Source organism: Beauveria bassiana (genome assembly GCF_000280675.1).
Source record: "Beauveria bassiana ARSEF 2860 unplaced genomic scaffold BBA_S00017, whole genome shotgun sequence".
NCBI lineage: Eukaryota > Fungi > Ascomycota > Sordariomycetes > Hypocreales > Cordycipitaceae > Beauveria > Beauveria bassiana.
The window spans coordinates 3,135-27,226 of NW_007930852.1; the positions used below are offsets into that span (position 1 = coordinate 3,135).

Sequence of the window (24,092 nt, forward strand, 5' to 3'; positions counted from 1 at the left end):
TCGCAAAACCCTCAATCATTTCCTTTGTTTTATGCCCTGATCTTGAGTTTTTTTGGTGACAGGTGACTGGTGACTCGGGATACATCGAAGAGAACTTATATATAACCCTACTAGGCTATAATACTACTATATCAGCTCTCTTTACGCTTATTAGGGATCTTCCTATTATAAAATATTAATATAAATACTACTATATAAAGTAGTGAGATGAGAATATAATTTACTTTACACATTCGTCTAGTGTGCCTTCAAAAGGCTATTAGAAAAGAATAAAAAGAGCAAGAAAGAGATAAGTTACCTCTACGCTAATAGCCACGTAGAAAGAGCTATATGCGCAGAAGTCTCAAATACATCATGACGGATCAAGATCCGCTTCTCCTTGGTCTTAGTCTATGACTAGACCGTCAGCAAAACCCCTAATCTACCGCCGAGACAAGAGCTGAAGCATGACAGGAATGGTAGGGCCCGTATATACGGACGGAACGAATATAAGCAGTCAACTCATGATTGATCCTATCTCAAACTATGAGGTGCAATCTATGGATAAAAAAGGTGGTAGGAGACCTAAATGAAGAAGAAGACGGGAAAGAATCGCAAGGGTCACTGTATATGCAAGACAACCCTCTCACGAATCCCATGGTATCGTGAATGTGAAAAATCAAGACCAAGCGACCCTCACTTCCACATTGCCATTCTGTCCTGGGATTGGAAGGCTAGCCGACCGCAAGACTTGGGGCTTGAAACTGACTGATCCTGTCGCTATATTGTCATTGAAGGACTCGGGGTCGTGGTCTGTCAGATCTACATGAACCTCGAGGGTATCGTCCATTGGCACGGCCATGACAGCTCTCGACAGAGGAATCTTTTTTCCTTGGCCTATCTCGATGTGCTCATTGTCCGCCTTTTGGAAGAGCTGGCGCTGGACAAACCTGCTGTGCACCCTGACCGTCCCAAAAACATTGGCAGGATCCTCGTTGTCTCCGTTGACCATGACGACTTCCACCAGAGCCTCTGCGGCGTTGCTCATCACCACGTAGTCGACCTTGCCTTGGCCGTATGCGCCGCTGATTGGCTTTGGGATGGGCACGTCGTACTGGTTACTCGCGTTGTAGACGTTCCATGAAAGCTGGTCCTTGATAATCTCGTCGTCGTTGGATATGTCTCTGTCCTTGTCCACGAGATTGAAATCAATGACGAAGCTGCCGGCGGCGGAGATGGTTCGAGATGGACCCGTGAGCGCGACTCGGTCGCCTGGAGAGACGGATTGGTCGTTGGCTCTGTCGACATTGTAGAGATATTGACTGCTCAGGCCGTCGGTCGCTGTGATGGTGCCGTAGAGGTCGCCCGGATCCTCCTTGTCAATATTGTCAATCTCCAGCCAGAGAATCTCGGCCAGAGGGCGGCCAGAGGGAATCAGTGCCTGGGCCTGGCGTCGAGGCCTGGAGCCGCCGTCGATGGAGTAACGGAGCAGGACGCCAATCACAGCAACTGCATCCGTCACCGAGTTGATGCCCATGGCGTTTGGTCGGGGAAGCTGTATCTGGCCCTCGGGATTCTGATCATGACGAAGCAACGCTGTAGAAACGTCCCCCCAGCCGTTTTCGAGCGCCGTGAACCGTTCGTCAGGTGTAACGCCCTCGCTGTAGTTGTTGGTGATGGTGTCGGATATATGGGTGAACCTGATGGCTTCGCATATCATCTGGATAACGACAAGCAGTGAACGTGCTCTTTCACGACGGTCAGCCGTGGTGGCAAGCTGGTTTACGGCCGTGGTAAGCTGCTGCTGGCCAAGGGCGGTTTCGCTTCTGCGCCGCGCCGCAGTCGTCTGCAGTGAGTTGTAGCCACCATCAAAGCCCAAGTGCGTAGATCCGTCAATCAGTTGCGGGTCGACATTCGCCACGCCGAATTCGAACCACTGATCAGAGTCCTCTGCTCGGTACCCGTCCAGGTAAAGGTTGTCGCTTCGGATCCTCAGTCTCACAGCCTGAGACTGGGTACGCAGCACAATGTCGAACCAACTAGTGGGCGGCATCCGCTGAGGAGGGAGAACGGGGCGGCCATGCGAGGAAACACCAGAATCCTGGACTCTGCGGCGGATTCGCTCAATGAAGTTCTTGTACACTTCTTTAGTACTCAGGTCAACCTTTAGTTCTTCGGCCGGAGTGTCATCCCGCCGCTCTAGCTGCTCGGACTGGCGGAAGAATGGAAGGCCAAACTTGAGCTCCTCGACGTTGAGGCTATGATCAATGTTGCTACCGCTGTACTCTAAGCCTTGGGGCACGATGTTGCCAGGCTCACCGGGAAGGGGGCTGGCGGCCGTCAAGCTCAAAGCGGCAAGGGTAAGTATATGAAATTTCATAACTGAAATCTATCTCTTTTATAGAAGCAGTGAATGGGTGACTGAAAGAAAGAATAGATCCTGATGCCCCGATGGTTGGTGGAAACGGTTGGAGAAGTAAGGTGCTACAGCGGCGGCTTTATATGTCACGACTGGAGCAGACGGAAGATGAGAGCATGTCCTGCAATCTCAAAAATTGATCAACTTGCTTCATCATGGGAAATGGCCATGTCATGCTGTCGCCCCGGCCATCCCATGGCAACGCCGTCTGGCATTGACATGATTGCCTTGATATCAATCCTATAGTGGTATCATTGGCAAGTGGCATGAACATTTAACGTGCAAATTACTTTGTGTTTAAGCTTGTTATGATCCATGCATTCGCTTGGCGCCTGAGGTTGATTAATATGCAAATGGGCAGTAATATAACACTTGCACGAGTTTGAGAGGAGAGTAGTATCCGTGCATCAAGCCAAGGCGGAGTGTATGCATACTGAAAGCTCACCTTACCTGCACTGCCCTGACGCGGTTTTACGAGTAAAAAAGTAAGGCTCTAATCCGTATTTTCTGGCTCCATTCTGTAAAGTAGGACGTAAATTTTCTTAAGACTTCTAAGTTTATAAAGGCACTTGAACAGGAACCTTTTTTCCTTGGTAGAGGGTTACCGCCTAGTAAGGACTTGTAGGGTAAAGGGAAATCCGCTATTATGGTCGTACTTCTGGTATTGGGATAGAGTAGGGACAATGAGGGTCCATTTTAATCAATTAAACTCATCTACTGCGCACATAAATTTGTCTGTAGGAGTTAACAATGAGGAATCGGTTGGAGCGGAAAGGGCAACGGAGTTGGGCTGATTCATGAAGTACATGAGTCATGGGCAATCAAGACAAATTCAGACAAATTGGATTGAGATCTACGCCATCCTATTTAAAAACCTCTCGCAGCTACATCCAGTGTTTCTCGTAATGCCTGGGCTGCCTGAGAGGGACGGACTCGCGCGAAAACACGTGAGAACACTGTGGCCCAACCAACCTAATCATACCATGGTCACGATAGCAATCAAGACGTTATGCTAGATGATACGTATTAAAGTATAATAATGGATTTTTTTGAGTCATGAAAGACTATTTATGGAAAAGTATGTCAACTTGAATGACTATTGGCCAACAATCAGTTGTATTATGTACAGATATCAGGCGTTGGCCTACTCTGTGGAAAAGGCCGCCCAAAGGCCCACCGGCTCTAACTGCCGACATTATCTGCAAACCGTAGTCAATCCGCCTACCTAATCAGTACCAAATTGACAAGCTACAAAATGAAGAATGCAACAAAAGCAGACAAAATCGCAATTGGTCTAGTAAGAGCGCTTCTCATCATCCGAACCCGTCAGGGGAGCCGAGTTGCGACCTTGATGCTTGGCCTGCTCCACCACCTCAAAGTGGTAGAGCGGCGGCTTGGTGGCATTCTTCTGCAGCAGCACGTGGCGCTTAAAGAACCAGGGCAGGGCGACCGTCACCTGGTAGTGGGCAAACTTGCGGACGGGGACGGCAAAGACCCAGTCGAGCTCCTCGAGCGAGCGCTGCATGGTCTCGGGGACGAAGAGAAAGATGAGGACAAACGCCACGACGTTGAAGCCGGCGTAGACTCCAAACGCGCCAACGGGCTTGGCCTCGTGCAGCAGAAAAGGGAAAGACGTGCCCAGGACGGCGGCCCAGAAGAGACAGGTGGCGACGGCGAAACCCATGCCCGTCTCACGATGCGACAGCGGGTAGACTTCGGCACTGTAGGTAAAGGGCACGGGGCCTTCGCCCGGGGAATAAAACGCGGCAAAGAGAAAGACAAAGAGACAGACGAGGCCGGTGCGGAGGTCGCCCAAATCCTTGTCGATGAGGGTGCAGAGACCGGCGGCGAGCAGCGTCCAGAACATCTGGGGAAAGGTAAAGAGCAGCAGGCTGCGGCGGCCAAAGGTGTCTATGGTCCAAAAGGCCGGGAAAGCAAAGAGCCAGTTGACCAGGCCGAAGCCAAAGGAGCCAATCATGGCCTTGAACTCGGGAAGACCCGACTCCTTGAAGATGGAGGTGGAGTAAAAGGCAATAATGTTGATGCCGCACATTTGCTGGGCAATCATGACGACAAAGGCAGAGAGGTTGGCGCGACGCACGCGCGTGACGGTGAAGAGCTGCGCGAAGCGGCTGACATAGTTGGTCTTGCTGAGAATCTGCTCCTCAATCTCGAGCTGCGTGCCAATGTAAAAGATGTCGCGAGCCACCTGAATCTCATTGTGCCGCAGCACCGACATGGCCTTCCACGCATCCGCAAAGCGGCCCTTTTTCATGTACCAGCGCGGCGACTCCGGGCACAGATAGATGCCGACCAGCAGCGGCACGGCGGGGATAAACGGCGCGCCGAGCATCAGGCGCCAGTTGATGTGGGGGACGTGAAAGACGGCCAGGTTGAAGGCGGTGCCGAGCATGATGCCAAAGGCCGTCCACATTTGCCAGGACATGACGAGGGCGCCGCGGATCGAGGCCGGCGCGTTCTCGGCCGCGTAAATGGGCACCGTCGAGGCCTTGGCGCCCATGCCGATGCCCATGAGCAGCCGGCACGCGAGCTGCTGCTGCCAGGTGTGGCAAAAGGCGGAGCCGATGACGGGCCAGATGCAAAAGTGCGCCGAGAACCAAATGGTGCCGCGGCGGCCAAAGTAGTTGTTGAGGGGGTCGGAGAGCCAGCAGCCTATGAAGCTATTCATTGCCCCCGTCACCATGTTAGTGCACTTGCTCGGCATACATTGGAGAAAGGTTGTTTTGGGGAGGGGAAGGAGGCGGGGGAATGGCAAACTTACGCGCTGCCAATATACGGAGCGGCATTGATGAGACCGACGAGAATCTGCTCGCGCGCGCTGTCACCGCCAATGCCATAGTAGCTCGGAAAGAAGATGGTTGCGCCATTGGCACCCGTCTGGTCCCAGCCCTGAACGGCCGCGCCAATCGAGCACATGGCAATGGTCCAAAACAGGCGCGCGGGCATGGTCCACTTGTTCTTGCTCTCGCGTTCCAAGACGGCGAGCTCCTCAGTCGTCAGAGCCTCATCGCCGTCAATCCGGTCAATGTCGGTCGGGTTCTGCGCGACGAGGGCGCCTTTGCGCAGGATGGAAATGTGCTCAGAGAGACCGCGTGAGCGGGCAAAGTCGTCGACATTGCGCATGAGCTCATCGCGGGGGATGCCGTCGAGCGGGTTGCGGATGCGCGACTCGAGATCGCGCTCGGCGACGACGTCTTCGGCGTGGGTGGTGCCTTTTTCAGCGTAAATGTCGGCGACGGCGGCCTTGCTAATGTCGTGGGACATGGTGGGCCGAGTCTGCCTTGTGGTTCCCGTGTACAAGGACTAAATATGAGGGTGCTGTATTGAAAATGAAATAGGTAGATAGAGTATTGTAAAGTCAAGTAAAGCAAAGTAAAGGGTCAGGTGGCTGAGGTTGAGTGCGTCGAGGGGAGCCACTTGTATAAGATGTCTAGGACAAGATGGAAAAAGAATAGGAAAGAGGGGGGGATGATCAACAGCGGGGGGAATGTCTGGAGTATAAAAAGAGAATTTCGGAAGAGAGACCGGGCGGTCCATCCTTTCCCCCGGTCGGGCTCTACTATGCAGACATCTGAGTATGGGGATGGTTGCGGATAGACGAGGCGCAACGCCAAGCCTAGCGGTCCCGGGCCAAACAAGGTCAAGGTACATGAAAACAGCCGAGTAACTGACGAGTAATTAGTGCCATGTAGAATACGTTCGTAGAATACAGGCGGTGTCGGCGGCCCCTTGCCCAGTGCGGCCAATGTTGCATGCCAGCGAGGAAGGGACCAACACAAGCACGGGGAGCATCCTGGACTGGGTCAGTAGCGTGGCTACGGTTTATTAGGGCGATGCTTAATGGAATAGTTAAATTAATCGACATCCGTACTGGTAATAGCCTAATAGGCCAGTGCTTCTTTAGCGGCTGAAGAGTCCCCCCTCCATGCTGATGTGGAACGGACGGGGTAGTCCGAGTGACGAACCCTTGCCATTTCTAGCGTCATGATTCTTGAGACAGTTGAGGAAAACGTTTCGTATTGAAGGCACATTGAAAAAGGAACCAAGTCAATTGGCGGGTTAGACCTGAATGCCAACTTCAGCAGGCTATTTATCTTCTTTCTGTAATAAGTAATGTTCCCACTCGGCAGTGATTATGCTGGTACATTGTCTTGCTCGCCATACTTTGACCGCCCCAGCGTACCAATAGCCGACGCCACAAAGACGACTTGACAATACTGCAATACTAACTCTGGTACTTAGTCGCTGAGAGATTGGAAAGTATGTGCCATCAGGGCCATTGCAGCAACAAAGCGGCGACTAGGCCAGGTATTGATGTACAAAGTAATCATGCAAAGCATGTTACCTTCTGCCCCCATCATGTAAGTTATTCTCCAAATCGCGTGGGTCGTGTCAAGCCACAAGCCACCAAGGCCACTCACTCCAAGAGCTTTTGAGCCGCCCCGGCTAGGCTGTGGTTGCAACCGGCGCTGCTAGGCCGCCCAAAAAGGAAATCACACTTGCCCGCCCATACCAGACTTTATTAGAGCAGCTGATGTGAATCAAGACGACGAGACATTGTCCCTCCCGCAAGCAATCTATTTGTCTCAATCGCAAGCATCGCCACCCGCGCCGGAAGATTATCTCTGGTTTGCCTCGAAAAGTATTTCGACGGGGTATCTATTAATCCAAAGAGTTGAAAATCCTGTGGCTGGTTGATCTCTGCGAATCATGCGACTGCTACTCGCGCCACCATCTCTGCCGAATTGTGTGGCTTGCATCTGGTTCCACTATAATCATTGTGGCGTCCTTTAGCGTTATTTTCGTGCGGCTCCATTTTAGGCAACAGAATTCCACGAATGCTGATTGGATAAGCGGGAGCTAGGTGGAGCCTGGTTCATCTGGTCGCCAAGATCTGCCCACGAGAGTCCGGGCTTTTGTCCGTCTTGCCCATCAAGTAGTTATGCGCGCGAGGAACAACAACCTCTTTTCTATGCAGACTGGAACTCGGCAACTCGATCGACCGTTACTCGAGAAACATCCAACAGTTGTAGCATTTTTCTCATGCTTCTTTTGATGCGCCCGTAGTCTCAAAAGCCCCCTCGAACGATTGCCACACGACTCGTGAATACCCCAGCTCTCGATCCCGTCGCACCCCCACGGGGACGAGGAGAACTCTCGTCCGTTATTCCTTGATTCGCTCGTTATTCTGCTGCCTGGTGCAAAAAAGTGGTTCAATCGTCTCTCCAAGTCTCCATAGAGTCCACCTTGAGCCCCAGCTCCCCTGGCTCCATGTTTAATGAGAACCATCAGTCCAAGTATTGTTTTCAACCACCAACGCAATGATCATCGCCGTGACCTGAGAAACTGAGCTCATCTTGGCCATGGCGCCACGTTTGAGAACATTTTTTTTTACCGAGCAGTGCCAAGCACCTCCACACGCCAGCCTCTTTGGGCAGACTAGAGAATTATTTAGCACCTGGAACCGTTTTCGCTACTCCGCAATCCGGCTATAAAGTCGTGCTCATGAAACCCGTACCACGACGTCCGGAGCTAAAAAAGTCCATCGCTCCCAGTATAATTCATCTCTGCGTCGCTTTGCATCTGCATTCGTGCCACACCAAGTACACATGTGACATCACTGCTCCTTGGCATGCTAAATGCGTGACTAGCAGCAGCGGCTTGCCAAAAATGGTATGCCGCATTCGGCCTTTTTCTTCAAGTGAGCTGCTCTCAGTCACTGTGGCGCCAGGACAAGCGTAATATCTAGACTCCAAAAGGTTCTTGTGTTCTTTTTCGGTGAACTCCCGTGGCTCCTAAAGGCTCCTTCATATCATAGAAACGAACTTTGTTCGGCGCATTGTGGCGCCCGCCTTGAAACCCCAGCCCGGCATGCCATTGCAGCCGTCTCAACGTCCGCCTTATTATGGGGTCAGCTATCAACCGCTCGCGCCAGGGCCATCCTACAGTATAATTTAGTCGGGGCAATAATGCTTCCTATTGCGGGCGTCCCCGGAAATGTGGCCAAAACGATCCACAGTCTGGAGTAGCCTCAGCATGGATCATTAAAGACGAAAAGAAGCTTCACACCAGTTCGTTAGTCTGCCTCAGTGGTGGGCAACGGTCACTCCACCTGTTCTAGGCTGCCGAATTCTCTATACATTGACTGGGCAGATTTCTGCTCTGCCCCTCAAATCAGATTGTCCTATCAACATACAGCTTTGATGCTGTCAGCCACGTTTATGCGCGACCAGTTTTCGTGGGGTATCTGTTGCATTGGTGGTGCACAGCCTGAAATATTCTTTCGATATTTGGCTAGTCGACCAGGACGCTGCCCTTTAGAATTTCAGACTATCTAAAGCCCTTTACACAGGACAAGCCTGAAGCTGGTGAAGCATTGCATGTAGTTGCCGAGGTGATAGCTGCCGCATTGACGAGGCGTTGATCCGCCAAAGAGCTGTCGTTTGACTAGGCAGAGAAACGCCTACAAATGTCTTGATAAATACCTCGGATCATAAAAACCAAAGTTTCACTAATTAACCTCTTACAGCCGTTGCACTACGCAGGAAAATGTGGCAAGCCTGCAAAGACCAGCTGAGGCTGGCGTATTGCAGCCAGCCTCGCCCAGTTTTGCGTGGCCGCGGATCTAACCCAGACTATACCCATCCTTAACCGCTAGTAGACTTGCCTGGATGAAAACAATTGCCAAACCAGTCTGCTATTTCCGGATATTGTTCTCTTCGCTTTCGCCCACGGTGCTACCTCTGCTTCATCTCGCTCCAGCCCGAATGGTCGATGCCTTGGCTGCTTGGCTGCCTGATTGCCTGTTGTGACCTTTGCAATTTCATTATTCCATCTAAAACTACAGTCTGGCGTGATCTGGAGACGTAGTAGAGATGAGAAGAAGTCGTGATAATGATTTCAAAAGATGGGCAATATGATTTACGAACGAGTGTCGTCCCGGCTGTCGTCGCACTCAAGACTCGACTATAGTCATGTTCAACGAGGCATCAGACCAGCTCTCAATTTCCATTCCGATTGAACTCTAGCCTATCATGTCAAAACACAATGTGTTTCTCTCCAAAAGAATTTTTTTTTTTTCTTTTAAAAAAAAAGCAGCGCGCCACAAAAAAGTTGACCGGTTCCGCTTCCTCTTGCGCGTCACACATTGGCTACCGACCGCCGCATTGCCTCCATCTCAATCAACAACCTCGTCCAACCCTCGCACCAAACTGCACTAGTAGTTACACTGAATCATCGCCATCCACTGCATCAGCGACCAATACTCGGTCAATCAAGCATCATGTGTGATTCACAAATCCAACCACGCAGGCATAAAAGCAGGCCTCTTTGCCCACCACAAACATTGCTGCTACACAACACACCTCTTACACAAATTCTTGCATCGTCCAATTCGTTGCCATCATCGCTCCGTAATCAAAACTGTGTGCTTCCTGTCCCCTTTTTTTCTTTTGATTCGCTACGTCTCTTTGCGCTCGAGGCAGGGGTCGTGCCGCTCTTGATGCCAATCCAAGAACAGATCCGTGTCGAGACCAAAAACTTTGCCCCCGGCGTCCTGCCGCTATCTGCGCGCACATTTCGCTTCGTATCGTGCTTGCGCATCGTTACAGGTGACGACGACATCCCGCTGCATTTCGTTTGCCTCATTACGGCGGCCTTTTACAACGACGACGACCAACCCGTCTGGAGTCGTCGCGTTCTCCTCTACAAGATCATTCCCGAAAGCCACCACACTTCTGCTGCGAGCCAAGGTTCGTCTTTCCCTTACTCAAAGAAAACATTGTGGGGGGTTCGATGCTAACAACGAGTACAGATCTTGTCGAGTACCAGCGCTTTCCAGAATCCCAGCAGAGTCGCGCTCAAGACGACGACGCCACTTCTTCAGCGTCTGATGATAGCCAACGTATGCTTTTTCTTTCCCAAAATAGTACGAGTGATTGCCACTGACACAATACACAGTTATCAGCCACCTGACACAAGAGGAGTACCATCAGCAGCTCGCAAACCGCTGTGAGGATCGCACACCCGTCGCACATTACAACCACCAGCATCACCCTGTGGGATACCACTTACACGCGCAATATCAAGGTCACGCCCACCATCAGATTCACACAAACAATCCCACCAGCCCACACCCCCAGGCCTACTTAACCCCCAACTGCGCCATTCACTCCCCCAGTACCTTGAGTTCGAACAACCAAATTATCGCAACAACCGACCGCCCCTCGAGTGCCGGCCACTGGTACACGTCTTTTAATCCGCAAGAGCGTCGCTGGGTCAATACCTGGCAGCCCAACTGACTCTCGCACCGTCCCTCTGTTTCCCTTTGCGACCACTCTTTTACCCAGATCCAAAAAATGTCTGGCGGCTGGAACCCCGTTACGGGCCGCGACAATCATGGCGGCCGTCCCAACTTTGCGCCGCAGGGTGGCGGCCCCATGCCTTCTCAAGGCCAAGCCTATATTCCGCACGTCGGCGGACCGGGCTTCAATTTTGGTATGGCTCCCCCGTTTGCGGGCTATCCCGGCATGGGTGCTTACGGTGGTTACATGGCAGCGCCCCCTCCAGGCGTCGCCGGCTTCTTCCCGCAGTCCGGCATGATGCCGCCTACGCAGATACCTTCGGCAGGACTCTACACGCAGCAGAGCTTCTCGTACCAGCCCAACGGCACGGGCAACATTCTCCCGCGGCAGCCGCAGCCCTACCCCAACATTGACCCGACCATGCCCGCCGCGCAAATGACCAACAGCTCCGGCGGCGTCGGCTGCGAGCCCGGCTACAACTACTTCTTCCCCGCCGAGCACACCAAGGCGCACATCTTCAAGACGAGCACCCCGCCGTGGCAGCTCCCGCCCACGGCGCAGATCCCCTTCAAGGCGACGCACATCCCCTGCACCACCACCATGGCCGAGCTGCTCATGGGCTTTGGCTGCACCAACCCGGTCGCCAAGAAGAACCGGTGCTTCGAGGTCATTGGCGGCGGCAGCGGCAAGTGGTACAAGGGCCTGGCGATTAGCGGCGACGACAAGGACATGATGAAGAAGACGATCAAGGAGGTGGGCTGGGACATGACGAGGACGGGCAACGCGCACGAGAAGCCGATTGTGTGTCTGTGGTTCTGCAAGGATTAAGAAGGATATATGATTTTGATGGTTCGGGGGGGTAGTCTAAGGCGTTGTGCAAGGATGAAGAAGGATTGATTTGATGGGTCACGAGATGAAGCAAGTGTTTTAGAGTGTCCGAAATACTGAGTGGCATTGCATGTCGAAATCGTTTTTGCTTCTTGTTTGGATTTCTTGCCCGTTTCGGCGTGTTGGGACATGAGACAGCAAAAAGTTGCTCTTTAGCCAGTATTTCATTTACCAGTAGCTACACGAATCATGTTTGCGAAAACAAATGATTAAGTCAGGATTTGCAAGTATCCGTGCTGAGAGAGTAAAAATAGAAGAAAAAAACGACAAAAATAGCAAATCAAAGCTCCGAGTGCTAATGTATCTCTAATGCAATGCAAGTCGCGCCCTAATCATCATCATCGCTGTAATCCGGCACCACTCTCACCATGCCCAGCCCAATCTTCCGCGGCGACGTCTGCTGCTGCTGCTGCTGCTGCTGCTGTTGCTGCTGCTGTTGCTTGTCCACACTTCCCTTTCGCCGTCTGCCCGCCTCCGACACCAGCCCTTTCAGATACACCTCGGCCTGCACCGTCGCGCTGTACGCCGCCGGCGTCCAGTTCCACATGTTGCGGCGGTCCACGTCCGCGCCGGCCGCCAGCAGCGTGCGCAGGCACAGCAGGCTCCCGCTGGCGCTGGCAAAGTGCAGCGCCGTGTTTCCCTCTGCGTCGGCTCTCTGGACGGCCTCGAGCGGGCCGCCCGGGTTGTACGTCAGGAGCAGCTGGAGGACGGTGTCGTGGCCGCCGGCGCAGGCGTCCATGACGGCGTCGCGCCCGCGGGCGTCGCGCCGCAGCACGCAGCGGGCGTCCCGCTCGCACAGCAGGTGCACCACCTCGCTGTGGCCCGCCGCCGCGGCCAGCATCAGCGCCGTCTGGTGCTTCTCGTTGAGCGCCGACGTCGGGTCCTCGTGGCCCGCGGCGAGCAGCGCCGAGCACACGGCCGCGTGGCCGAGCGAGGCTGCCAGGTGCAGGTTCGAGTTGGACTGCCCGGCGGCCGAGGTGTCCGGGTTGTGCAGGAGGTGCGCGTGGGATCGGAGGATGCGCTCGACGAGAAGGGCGTCGTCGGCGTGGATGGCGCGTCGTAGACGGATCGCGGGGTCAATCCTAAGAGGAAGACGTGTTAGCTCTGGGCGAGAACGGATAGATGGGGGAACGTCATGGTCGAGCTTTTACATATTCAAAGGCTGCTCATGTTAGGATCGGTCGTGGCGGAGGTGCGACGTGGACTGCACAGCCTCGCCAGCGAGGTGAAGTGAGATGGAATACCGCGACGAGTTGTGTGGATGCGCGAGCAACAATGTAGGGGTTGTGTGACGTCCACCTATTGTCCGTTTGAATATTACTATAACCCCGTTATGCATTTACAATGTTCACCAAAATGATTCGACAACCTTGATTCTTCGATAACTTTCGATTCGGATACTACAAATAGTATAGAGTTTGTATCATTCAAACCATCACGAGGCGGATCAAAACTCAGAAGAGGTATTGTATGGCAACTTGTTTAGTGGATTTTCGGGTGTTCTTGAAACGTCAACCAAGTCTTGATATTGTCAACATGATCCTGCGGTAGCGATTTCAAGGTGCCGCGCAACCTGAAAGTCTACGAAAAGAAAGCTCGTTTATCCTCATAATTAGATGTTTGTTCAAGTTTGACACGCAACTTTACGGCGTACGGCCTTGTACAATGCCAAAGGCGGACCTGCCCTAGATGGGCTGGCCGGAGGTGGGGCCGATGTGGAATGCCCAATTTGGATGCACACCATTACAAAAGGAATGCTCTCTTTAGGCCATTCCGGGTGATCGTCACTTGCTGCTGTTGTCTTGATTGACATATAATTCACTCCGAGCACCCAACATAGCAGACGAAAAAAGTCAACTTACTATACCATAGCGCAGTCATCTGTATACTCAAGCGAAATTTCCATATTATCCCAAGGCAGACTTTACGACATGGCCGGAGCTCCAATTGTTTATCCCTATGACCCTCCCAGCAGGCCAAGTAGATCGCCCGACGGACTGCCCTTGGTGGACTTGTACTCGGGGCTTGGCCACGAACCAACGCCGCTACCCAAACACTTGACACGAGTCTTGTATATCCCAGAACACGATGCCCCTGGCTTTCCAGTGTACGAAAGCACCAGAGAGTTCCAACGAGTCATCTATGAATCACCCTTTGGACGCGGAGAGTTCATGCCCCCGCCATTAATGGGCAGCCGACTATTCAACATCCGAACGTCCATGATCAATCGTCCTAGCGGTAATGGCAGAGACAATGTTCAATACTTGGTCGTCCCTGATACAGTACCGGGTGATGACGGACATAGGTCTGTCAATGTGAGGAAGCGCGATCCTCACAATATTTGCCCAGATATCAATGTGTAAGTAAACCAGACCGGAAACTTCCTACCAATTGTCGCATGACTCACTCACATCTGCAATAGTAAGCTCCCGTTGCGAGACCACAGCTTCAGCTTGACGATTGGTTGCGACAAGGGGTCTACCGACACAGTGCTCGTGCGTGCATTTTTCCCTCTACCAGATGCGCACAGCTACAAGACCACAATTTTCTTTCCGTACTTTGCCTTTTCGTCGCGCTCGGGCTATGAGCGGTATCAATGGGAGGTGCACCCAATTCAAGATGGACCAATGCGGTATACATTGATGTCAAATAAGGGTAAATCCGAGGATACATCAAGACGCCAAGAGGGCGATATCAGAGCTATTTATTACCACGTCGGATGTGGCGGCTCCGTTTTCCAGCCACACAGCGAAGGAATATTGCTGCTGCCGGAAACTAGCGTCGATGGGCCGGAACTGGAGGAAGAGGTCGTTGTTGCAAGTCTAATTGGTGTATTGATGCGGGTGCGGTCAATGAGATATGTCGAAAAGTCGAAAGGGACCAGTCCAAAGCAACGGGATAAGCCCTTGTTCAAGCGACTTTTCCGCTAAGAATTATTGTTGCAACACCAAGGTCATCGTGCTGCATGGCCTGACCAACCATTAGTATACTCCGCTGCATTCATAAAATACTCGCCGGATCATCTGGCTGCACAAATATCATCTCCTATCCATTCTGTACACCTGAAATCACTCCCCAAAGAGCAAATGTGCAGCAGCCACTGTCCTGCAAACGTAACATTGACCACAGTCAGGATGTGAAAGGCTTTCCTCGGAATATTCGAGTCATGCTTATATGGTTTACAGAAATAAAAGAGTTTGACGCTGCGGTGCTTGTACGATCAAACGACCCTTGAGTTCAGTCACCTGCCCTTGCCGTGCACATGCCAGTAAATAGTACCCGTAACTAAGCAATCCTGTTGACTGTTGATACAGTCTCGAACAGAGGATTCGTTGTAATTAACGAGTCACTAGTTACTTCCGTCCACAGAGATGATAAGACTGTATGACCGATAGGCCTAACAAGTGGTAGCAATTGCTCTAACAATCCGTGCGACTTTACACCTCAGAGGGTGCCCGCCACGACCTTGAGAGCCGCCTCCAGGATCAGCGATTAGCCCTGACCAGCCATCAGACCTTAGCTGGTAGCAATTGGTACTGGCAGTTCTGCGTTATCTTGAATAAATACGCAAAAATCCGCTACTTCACGAAATTCGGTGTAGAATATAGCAGGACGGGGGACTCTTCTGGCTGAGGAAGAGGAACGTGGGCATTCTCTCCTTAAGATTTAGCTGTTCAGCCTGATCTCGGAGGAATCGACGTGTTGTCGGCTCGATTGAACGTTCTCACTGCAAGAGGTGTGCCCGGCGATCAAATTAACGGTTCCATCCTGGTGGTCGCATGGATTGTTAGAGCAATTGCTTTCACTTGTTAGACCTATCGGTCATCCAGTTTTGTCGTCAATCAGGCTTGTCGTCTTCGTGTCGTCTCTGTTGGACGGAACCAACTGGTGACTCGTTGATTCGGTTTTCGCGACCCGGCGAGCTAAGAGTTAGCCCAACAAAACCAAAGGAGCCTCTCGTTTCGTGAAACGCAATCACTTGCGTGAATAGCGCAGATTATGTATCGGTCAAATCCCAATCGCCCCAGCTGAAGGGTACACCAATTTCCAGATTCGCCGCAAGGGCATTGTCAACGGCGTTCAAATCGAATGTGGGATCAATATAGCCGAATATATCCTCACCCGCGGCACCGAAAAGCGAAAAGTCAAATGTCGTATCCATCTCAGTCCCAAAGACAGGAGCAGCTGGGCCGTCGGTAAGCACATTTGTAGGGAGCTCGTTGTCGCCGTTTTGATGGAGGTTGCTGGGCCAAGGCTGTCGGTCCCCGTGGTCTGGACTACCCGCTTGCGTCAACGCACTCACCGCTCTTTCAACTTCCCTTAGTACACTCTCCGCCATAGTGGCGACAACATTGGCGCTCCAGAAGCGGTCCCTATACGACTGTAGCATCTTGCAGTTACGCTTGAAGGAAACCATGGCTCTTGCTCGAGATAATGGCAGGTGGCAGCGTCTCATCTTGCGATACTCGACACTGAGCGCCAGGGAGGCCGCATATGGCACAATGTGTATGGGACTTAGATGTTCTCTGGCCACGGCACAGGATATTCTCTCGGCGGCTAGAGACTGCCTAGCATCCGCGGAGGGCGATAATGCGGTCGTTGCGGAGCGGGGCGTCTTGCACGACAAGATGACTACGGCATGATAAAATGTCTCGATAGTTGCTATTCTTTTCGTCAACTTGGGATCCCAATCAATTGCGGAGACGCTTACCGAGTAGATTCAATGGGACTTCCAAAGCATCGGCGTCGAGAGCCATGGTTTCGAAATCAGGCATATCAACGCACTTGATAATCTGCGGACTCGAAGATTGTTTGGACACTTGTTCTGGGCGATAGAGGTCGAGAATCTGACTGATCCACTGCACCACAGATAGAAATAAGCGAAAACAGGATGGCCGTCTTCTCATGCAGCTCCCCAAGTCTGCGCCCACGTCTCGCTCGTGCATAAAGCATGGACACCCGTACGTGGCCGCATTTATGCGATCTACAGCCCAGACACAGCAGAACAATGTTTCCATATCATCGGCATCGGGCGTGTCGTGGAGCGAGTGATGCATGCCAAGAGAGAAAATGAGATGTACAGCCCGGCCACCTAGCTGCGCTGGAAGGTCGGCATCGTCGGCGCACGTCGGCTGAGCGTAGAGGGATAGCATCACGAGTGCCCGAATGTGTAGCACCCTGTCCGTCACGAGACTCGTCTCCATGATTGCCCTAATCGACGACGACAGAGCCTCGAGGTATTCTCGAGCAGACAGCAGGTCTTGTCCTTTGTTTTTCAGCCGAAGAAAGGGCGCAAGGTCGGGGTCCGCCGCCGCAGCCAGACACACAAGTTGGCGAACCAGCAGGTCGGATGGCTCGTGCAGACTGCTGTCGAGGGCTGAGACGGGAATCACGGGGAATAGAGGGTGGATTTTCTTGATATAGACGGCCTTGAAGTGACAAAAGTCGTCGTCCGGGGGGAGGGTTGTAAGACAATGCTCTCTAACAAACGGTACGAGGATGTGGTCAACAATGGGAGGTGGCCGCGACATTTTAAGCTGTCCCGTATTCCCCGCGTCATCGGGAACCCATACACCGACATCTCGCCTTCGCTGTGTAGACTCTGCTGAAGCTTCCATCGTGGCTTCCACAAACAGAGCCTCTGGGTTTGAGTCGCAAACAAAGCGAGTAGTCCGTTGCAGATCGGCTTCTCGCGGTTGAGCGGCCAGGTCTTCTGTACTTGCTTGGCCAGCAGATGCTGATACCGATATCGATGGAGACTCATTCAAATTCCCATCGTTTCTGCTCTCCTTGCGTTTTGTCCGCTCATGTCTTCTTGTCCGCTGATGTATTCCGGTGTAAGATGGGGCCTTTTCCTGGGGCTCGGTAGGAGCATGCGCTTCGCCAGAATGGCCTCCATGAGTGCATCTCCTCTGCACGATTGCGATCCCATCAGTACTGTTTGGGTGAATTGCCAGATAAGCGCAGGTCATCTCACCTTCTTGTGACGACAGATCGCGCAAGCCTGCTGCACGTGCTTGCGCTTCACGGGCAACCCACCCCGGTCTGGATCCGAGGCCACGAACCTAAGCCTACGAGGCGAAGATTGGCGAGAAATAGGCGCCGGATTGAGATGAGCAGAGGGTACAGGCATTGTAGCAATGCTCGGCAGCGGAAACTGTTTGCCAGCAAGGGAGAGATGATTTAGGCACTAGCATCGCTAAAATTCGATGGCGTAGTGCAACAGCATATTCGTTACGCCAAAATTCGTTATTAGTCAGCAAACAAAAATCCCATGTTCAAAGATGTTGTATGAATTGATGATTTAAGAAATATACTCTTTACATTGAAGTACACTAGGTATATAGAAGTGATGGAAAAAATTTTGCTTGCATAATACTCTTTGATTCTTGCAACAATATGGGTACCAATATCGACTCTTTCATGTTGCCGCACCCGTGCCAGAAAAAAATAAGAGGCGTAACACTAACAGCACGGACTGTTATTAATTAGGTACCCAAAACACCCCTCCCGCGTAGGTATAGACTAGCCCCAGGGCGGCGATGTAAACAGGCGCTTTAACTATATGGGAAACTTATTCAGGTAAATCTGTCTGAGAAAAGTACCGAGGCATGTTTGACTACAACGAGTCATGTTTGGTCTCTGACAGGCAAGCTATGGAATAGGTCCTTTTCAGCTGGCGGGCGGAGTTCTTCACTTCCAGTCTATCTCCTATCTAGCTTGACTAGGTGGTTCGGACTACCTCTAGCTAATAGGCACCGTTACATAACACTACGCCTTACGCCGAGTTCCTTTCCCGCTTTTAAATTTAGAAAGTCAAGGGAAGTTCTTTTTAGGGATAATGAATAGGTGTTTGGACAAGATCTTGCTTGAGCATTGGGGTGCGGAAGCTGTTAGCTGCTAAGATTAGTGTGTTCTAAAAGTGGCCGATGCCCTCCCTAGCAGCCTTCTGGAAGGTCATTTATGCCGCCGGCTTCATTTAGGCCGAAATAACGGAAAGATTGCGGAAAGGATCCTCTGAAACCGAGAGATGGATTGCTTTAAGCTACATATTGCGAAGAATGAGGAGATGCGGCATTGAGCTGCTTGACAAGCATCCATCCAATAGGCCTCTTTTCCAGCTGGCCCACAACCGGGCCGGAATAAACTGACAGTCTCTCCAGAGCACCGTTTCATATTACGCCACAGAGGCTGCCATCATTTCTTCCGAGTCAGGTAACAGGGAGACAAGGTCGAACTGCTTGAATCCTTGTGGCCTTAACCTAGTCGGTTGAGACGAAAAGTACTATTTGCATGCGAACCCTGGGAGGGTAGGTTACATCTAGAACGAGTTATGAATTACATGCTATAGAAACTAGTCTATAATTTCAGGGGCTTGGAATGAACCGTGATTGGCATAGAGTTCGTTGAGGATTCTCCATAGTTTCGCGACAGAACAGTCAAAGTTTGGCTTGGTGAAGTAAGAAACCCATAGATATTCCTACGAAGTTGTTCATATTTCTTTCTCTTTTGAAAATGTAGTAATGCGAGTTGATGGACAATATGCGCGCCAAATACACTACATTTCGGGGTATTGTTCAGAAAATGCCATCTTCTATAAAACGCGGTGTTAGCAAGGCCCCTTCCCTACCTAACTGAACAGTAGTAAATTGTGAACGATGGTGAAACATCAGGCTTTGTCCGAGTAAACTCTGTCATGCCAATCGCTGAACAATAGACATAATCATATGCGACAAGCACTTGTAGCGGTAGTCAGGTGAAACGCGTAAATTGGTCGGACAACACCGCCACTCATCTTGGTGCGGGCGGACCAACCTACAACTTCCCAAAGATCAAGTATAGCTTACTAATTCAGATATAAGTACATTGATTCCTGTATTAGTTCCAGCTAAATACATACGCAAGTCTTTAACTTGTCATGGCATGTTCACCAGACGGGACTCAAACCCAAGTGTGACAGGTCACGGCGACTATGCTGCCTAGCACAGGCAATTCACACTAGGTTGATCCCTGAAGATTATATGGAGCCGTATTGGTAATGCCGGATGCGCAGTTGCTATATTGCGGTGCACATAGTCAGATCCCTTTCGGAAAATGGTCCCCTTGCTGTCTGATGTCGTATACAGGAAACTAGGTTGACCAGCGAGCCATGGCAGCCAGAGTAATTGAGTCACGGTATCCGATAATGCTGTGTACTCTTGGTTCTAATCTACACCGATCCAGAGGCCCTTGGAATCTGGCTATGCAAATGTTTTGCTGCTTGGATGGCAACAGAAGCCGTAGCTTGCTGACACTCTTGCCTCTAGGTAGCAGTGTATCAAAACTATGGGTGTCTTGTGATTCACCATGTAGTAACAGGTAGATACACTGATACTAGAATTTTAATGTACAACGAGGCAACTGTTTTCCTGCCTCACCTTGATAGTATAAACCGTGGTTATTTGGATCAATTTGCGGGAGGCCTTTAAGAGTACCCACATCACTAACGACTCATTCCGCATAAAACATGTGTCAACGTTGTATAAGGGCAGCCCAGCAGAGCTATGGGTCTGCATCCTTGCAGCGACACAATGATTATTTGGTCAGTGACTCGTAGTAACTGCACCACGGTCTATACTCCTACTAGAAACACATTGACTAGTCAGTGACTTCGTCGGATTTACCTTAGGCATTAGACTCTTACTAGGACGGCATATCATTTTAATGGGCCGGGCCTTTATTCCATCAAATAGACACAATAGTCAAGTCAAAGCTTGAACTTGACTAAGAAATCCCGCCGAAGAGGAAGATGTACGCACACACCTGACCCCTTGAATCAAAAGTTACCTGCTGTGTCTTTGGTGTATTAAGCGAGTGGCTATGCATATAAAGAGAGCTTATCACTTCCAACCTAGCCATTACCTTTGTTCATTCAGCAGATATTCACTCTTTCATCTCTACCTTTGTTCATTCAACAGCTATTCACGCTTTCAGCTCTACCTTTTCATCACCATGAAATACACCGTCCTCCTTCTTGGCGCTGGGACTATTGTCTCCGGCTTGCCCCAGGTCTCATCTCTTCCAAAGCTTCCCTTCAAGCCCGCTCCAGAGGGTTCAGGCTCCGAATGCCCGTATCGCAATGGCGGGTACGACGAAGACGAATGCGGCACCAAGAGATACTGCAATGCCATTGGAGCTTTCGGTAAAAACGCGACCATTTTCAAGACCAAGCCCGTCTGGGACACCATCGAGGCCTGCACCGCCGCGCACGAGCCGGAGCCCGAGCAGGAGCTCCTCCCCTTTGACTTTGGCCACTCCGTAGATGCCGACTGCGCTAATCGCGGCTTGACTGAGAGCGGTTGCGGCACCAAGTTCTACTGCGAGCAAATTGATGAAATTGTCGAGTTCGAAAAGTCAAGAGGCAAAGATCTGCTTGGCGAAGATAATGAGCAGACAGAGGACACCCGTTTCAAGAGCACTGATGAGTGCTTCAAGGCTCACGTCCCCGAGCCCAAGGACCTGCCCTTCTTGGAGGCCGACGAGAACAACTTCTGTGGCTCCCGTGGAGATGAATCCGAAGAGACATGCGGCACCAGCGCTTTCTGCGACTTGTTCGTTGGAGAGAAACGCCAGGCGTTAGGTTCGCCCTACATCTGGAGCCGACAGGATTGCTTGAATGCTCACCAGAAAAATCCCGCCGCCCCCGCGCCGACTTCTGTTTCCAACCGTCTCCCGGAGAACCGGTCTTAGAAGACAACAGAAATGTCGGGGAGCCCTGACTTCATCTGTCTGTCGAGCTTTGAGACTGACTCTTCACCTGCGCAACAGCAACTCCTTCTGTGGAATACTTTGAAATGTACTTCCACCAGCGCCAAAGTTCTCCTTTTGCCTGAGAAAAGTTGTCTTCTCAATAACAGCTCTGAGTTTCTCTTCTAGCCTAGATTCTGGGTCAAGTTTTAGTACATGATAGTTTTAGCTGAGATGCATGCTATAGCGCCGTATAGTTGTCAATGTTTACAAGACTCGCTAATGCTATCAGTTGACTTCCTTATCAGATCCTTATTCCTCTTGTATAAAAAGCTTCTAGCTTCGCTTTTCGATGTGAACCTTTTGCATCTAAGCCTGTTGTCTGGCTCAGTTGAGTTAGAGTATTGCCACGTTATGAAACTTCTATCTTGTGCGAGGCTTCTTGTATATTATCCAATCTCTGTTCAGAACATGACACAGTTGCCTAATCCTCGGTAGTCTAGTTACTAAAATGGTTCACAAAAAAAGGTCTCTTCGAAGCTAACCCGCATATCGAGGTGAGACAATCCTCAAAAAATTTCGTCACATGATATCTGCACAGATTTGACAAAAGTTCCGACTTTGTGAGATGGCTCTGTGTGGCAGGATATATGGATTGATCAAATGTCCTCTACAGACGGCAATGTTGGTACAGACATTCCCATGTACTCAGCGACGTTACCCACGGCAGATACAAGACTACCGAGCACTTCCTTCTCCATTCCCAACCTGAGCAATCCTTTCATATGTCCGATGGCTTCCTTAGGAACATTTTGTATAATCAGTGATGAGAGAAGCACGATCTCGGCTTCCAAATTCGAGAGATTGGAGTCTTCGGATAGAAAGAGACCATAGACTATATCCTTAAGAACAAAGATGAAGTCTTGATGAGGCTGTAACAGACGAAGCACTGGGTCCGCGTCACCCTGATAAATACGATTATTCATGTCTTCTCCACGAACTGCAATGGTTTCAGGCGTCCAACCACTTCTTTATAAAATGTTAGCTAATGCATTCAGGCAAAAAAAAAAAACAAAAAACATGTGTATACCAACCGAGAAAATGTTTTGTCATTATCCTCGTCTTCGATTGTGCTCGCTAGGCCGAGGATAGCCTCAAAGCTTTTCGGCACTCCGCTGATAACCACAAGTTTCACAAGTGTCTCTCTCAGCCGTCGAATCAGACTCTGACGCTGTGCCTTTGTCGAAAATTCCCTGCGTTTAGTTTGGTATTCATATATCTTGCCCGCTGCAGTGGCAAAATGAGTGCCACTGGTTAATGCTGATAGCTTGGAAGCAGGACAAATGTCAGCATGTCCAGTAATCTATACTTAGCCTCATAATAGACGCATAATAACATCAATTGCTACTCACAATAGTGATATCCCAATTCCTACTACCCAGTGATTGCTCAAACTGTAAGGCATGTCGTTCTAAAAATGTTGATAGTTCTGCATCCATTGTAAAGATAATGACCTTTCAAGCTGGAAGGGCAAGTAGGCTGTACTGAAGTTGTGACTGTAAGGTATGTTGAATGAGTAAGTACTATTTTGTCTAAGGGTGGTATGCAAACCGACAATTTATATGGTGTCTACAAATCCTTTCTGCCCGCCTAGCTACCCGATCTTTCCGAAGCAATGTAGACTTAGAGACTGCCAAGGCCATCTGCAGTATAAAAGTCTATGACAACATTTATTGAGAAGGTGCTAGTATCTGACATCTCTAGTATCGGATACTGTGTTCTTTTAGCGCTTTCAGATACTGCGCTCTTACTAACTACTAAGTTTAGCATATAGGTGGAACTTGCGTCTACGCTAATGGCCGACGTTTTCAGATATTGTACTGTCCGAGCAGTGGCGTCGCTGCTTGTACGTTATGCCGGCCAGCGAGACTAGAGCACGGGTGGAACTCCTGCCTGCACTAGTGAATAACCAGCTTCAGATTTAAAAACCTACGTGCTTGCAGTTCGATACCGGTAAAGTACCGTACGTTACCTCAACCGAGAGTCTAGCGCTTTTGGGGGCGTTGACACTATAGAAGAAACTTTGGTACTGTACGACAGGTTCAAAGTAGCACAATAATGCCACTAGGCAACCAGTCTATGGGGAGCCTATCCGAACTGAAACTTTATGCTCAGCTGCTACAACGTCGGGTGCTTCCGCAGCAGCCAAAGTAGAAACTCAGTTCAGTGTAATGAACGCTACTAGGCTGGCTGCAGTATTATTCTGCAATATCTGAATTAGAAAGTTTAGACTAGTAAATACGAACTCCATGGATACCCCATGGATGTGCTGTTCGGATCGGTATGTACGAGCCCCGATGCCTTTCTCTAACCCCGGTGATCGGGATATACAAGCACCGACAGCCCACCCTTACTGTGACCTCGTTCCTTCGATGATTGGCAAACACACAAAGAACCGATGCTAGACTAAAGATATTTCAGATAGAGCTTCCGTGGAGACTAAAAGCGAAATTTAACAAGATTTGTGCTGAACAGCAGTAGGCATAGTATAGATGTTTCTAATAAAACGATGTCGACTATCCAGTCGCCGTTTAGCTTTCCGATGCTTCCGTAACACATGAACACCACATTATGACGTAGTGTTTTACGTCCAAAAACTCATATCTATTAATGGTATATATTGATCTCAAGCATCCTCAGATCTATCCTAGAGCACACTCAACTAATTCGCGACCAGCAGAAACACATCTAGCCCA

The 24,092-nt window shown here is 50.6% G+C and overlaps 10 protein-coding genes across 10 annotated transcripts; 5 read left to right on the forward strand and 5 right to left on the reverse strand.

Moving 5' to 3' along the window:
• Nucleotides 1–658: 658 nt before the first annotated feature.
• On the reverse strand, nt 659–2,359 carry BBA_06021 (Ribosome-inactivating protein; the record flags this gene model as incomplete). The annotated part of the gene is made up of 1 exon (XM_008601118.1): nt 659–2,359. One exon carries the CDS (start codon nt 2,357–2,359, stop codon nt 659–661), a length of 1,701 nt encoding a protein of 566 aa, XP_008599340.1.
• A 1,333-nt stretch (nt 2,360–3,692) lies between these two features.
• BBA_06022 (polyol transporter 5) lies at nt 3,693–5,683 on the reverse strand (the record flags this gene model as incomplete). Its single annotated transcript, XM_008601119.1, has 2 exons — nt 3,693–5,079; nt 5,181–5,683. 2 exons carry the CDS (start codon nt 5,681–5,683, stop codon nt 3,693–3,695), a joined length of 1,890 nt encoding a protein of 629 aa, XP_008599341.1.
• Nucleotides 5,684–9,920: 4,237 nt separating this feature from the next.
• On the forward strand, nt 9,921–10,719 carry BBA_06023 (uncharacterized protein; the record flags this gene model as incomplete). Its single annotated transcript, XM_008601120.1, has 3 exons — nt 9,921–10,170; nt 10,233–10,322; nt 10,379–10,719. 3 exons carry the CDS (start codon nt 9,921–9,923, stop codon nt 10,717–10,719), a joined length of 681 nt encoding a protein of 226 aa, XP_008599342.1.
• Nucleotides 10,720–10,776: 57 nt separating this feature from the next.
• On the forward strand, nt 10,777–11,550 carry BBA_06024 (uncharacterized protein; the record flags this gene model as incomplete). Its single annotated transcript, XM_008601121.1, has 1 exon — nt 10,777–11,550. The coding sequence occupies one exon, from the start codon at nt 10,777–10,779 to the stop codon at nt 11,548–11,550; it is 774 nt and encodes a 257-aa protein (XP_008599343.1).
• A 388-nt stretch (nt 11,551–11,938) lies between these two features.
• Nucleotides 11,939–13,354, reverse strand: BBA_06025 (ankyrin repeat containing protein; the record flags this gene model as incomplete). Its single annotated transcript, XM_008601122.1, has 2 exons — nt 11,939–12,754; nt 13,265–13,354. 2 exons carry the CDS (start codon nt 13,352–13,354, stop codon nt 11,939–11,941), a joined length of 906 nt encoding a protein of 301 aa, XP_008599344.1.
• Nucleotides 13,355–13,541: 187 nt separating this feature from the next.
• On the forward strand, nt 13,542–14,540 carry BBA_06026 (uncharacterized protein; the record flags this gene model as incomplete). The annotated part of the gene is made up of 2 exons (XM_008601123.1): nt 13,542–13,969; nt 14,033–14,540. 2 exons carry the CDS (start codon nt 13,542–13,544, stop codon nt 14,538–14,540), a joined length of 936 nt encoding a protein of 311 aa, XP_008599345.1.
• Nucleotides 14,541–15,607: 1,067 nt separating this feature from the next.
• On the reverse strand, nt 15,608–17,743 carry BBA_06027 (fungal specific transcription factor; the record flags this gene model as incomplete). The annotated part of the gene is made up of 3 exons (XM_008601124.1): nt 15,608–16,272; nt 16,322–17,522; nt 17,588–17,743. 3 exons carry the CDS (start codon nt 17,741–17,743, stop codon nt 15,608–15,610), a joined length of 2,022 nt encoding a protein of 673 aa, XP_008599346.1.
• A 2,858-nt stretch (nt 17,744–20,601) lies between these two features.
• Nucleotides 20,602–21,339, forward strand: BBA_06028 (uncharacterized protein; the record flags this gene model as incomplete). The annotated part of the gene is made up of 1 exon (XM_008601125.1): nt 20,602–21,339. The coding sequence occupies one exon, from the start codon at nt 20,602–20,604 to the stop codon at nt 21,337–21,339; it is 738 nt and encodes a 245-aa protein (XP_008599347.1).
• Nucleotides 21,340–21,995: 656 nt separating this feature from the next.
• BBA_06029 (carboxymuconolactone decarboxylase) lies at nt 21,996–22,835 on the reverse strand (the record flags this gene model as incomplete). Its single annotated transcript, XM_008601126.1, has 3 exons — nt 21,996–22,365; nt 22,431–22,699; nt 22,749–22,835. 3 exons carry the CDS (start codon nt 22,833–22,835, stop codon nt 21,996–21,998), a joined length of 726 nt encoding a protein of 241 aa, XP_008599348.1.
• A 356-nt stretch (nt 22,836–23,191) lies between these two features.
• BBA_06030 (uncharacterized protein) lies at nt 23,192–23,877 on the forward strand (the record flags this gene model as incomplete). The annotated part of the gene is made up of 5 exons (XM_008601127.1): nt 23,192–23,242; nt 23,340–23,359; nt 23,465–23,546; nt 23,627–23,677; nt 23,818–23,877. 5 exons carry the CDS (start codon nt 23,192–23,194, stop codon nt 23,875–23,877), a joined length of 264 nt encoding a protein of 87 aa, XP_008599349.1.
• Nucleotides 23,878–24,092: the final 215 nt, after the last annotated feature.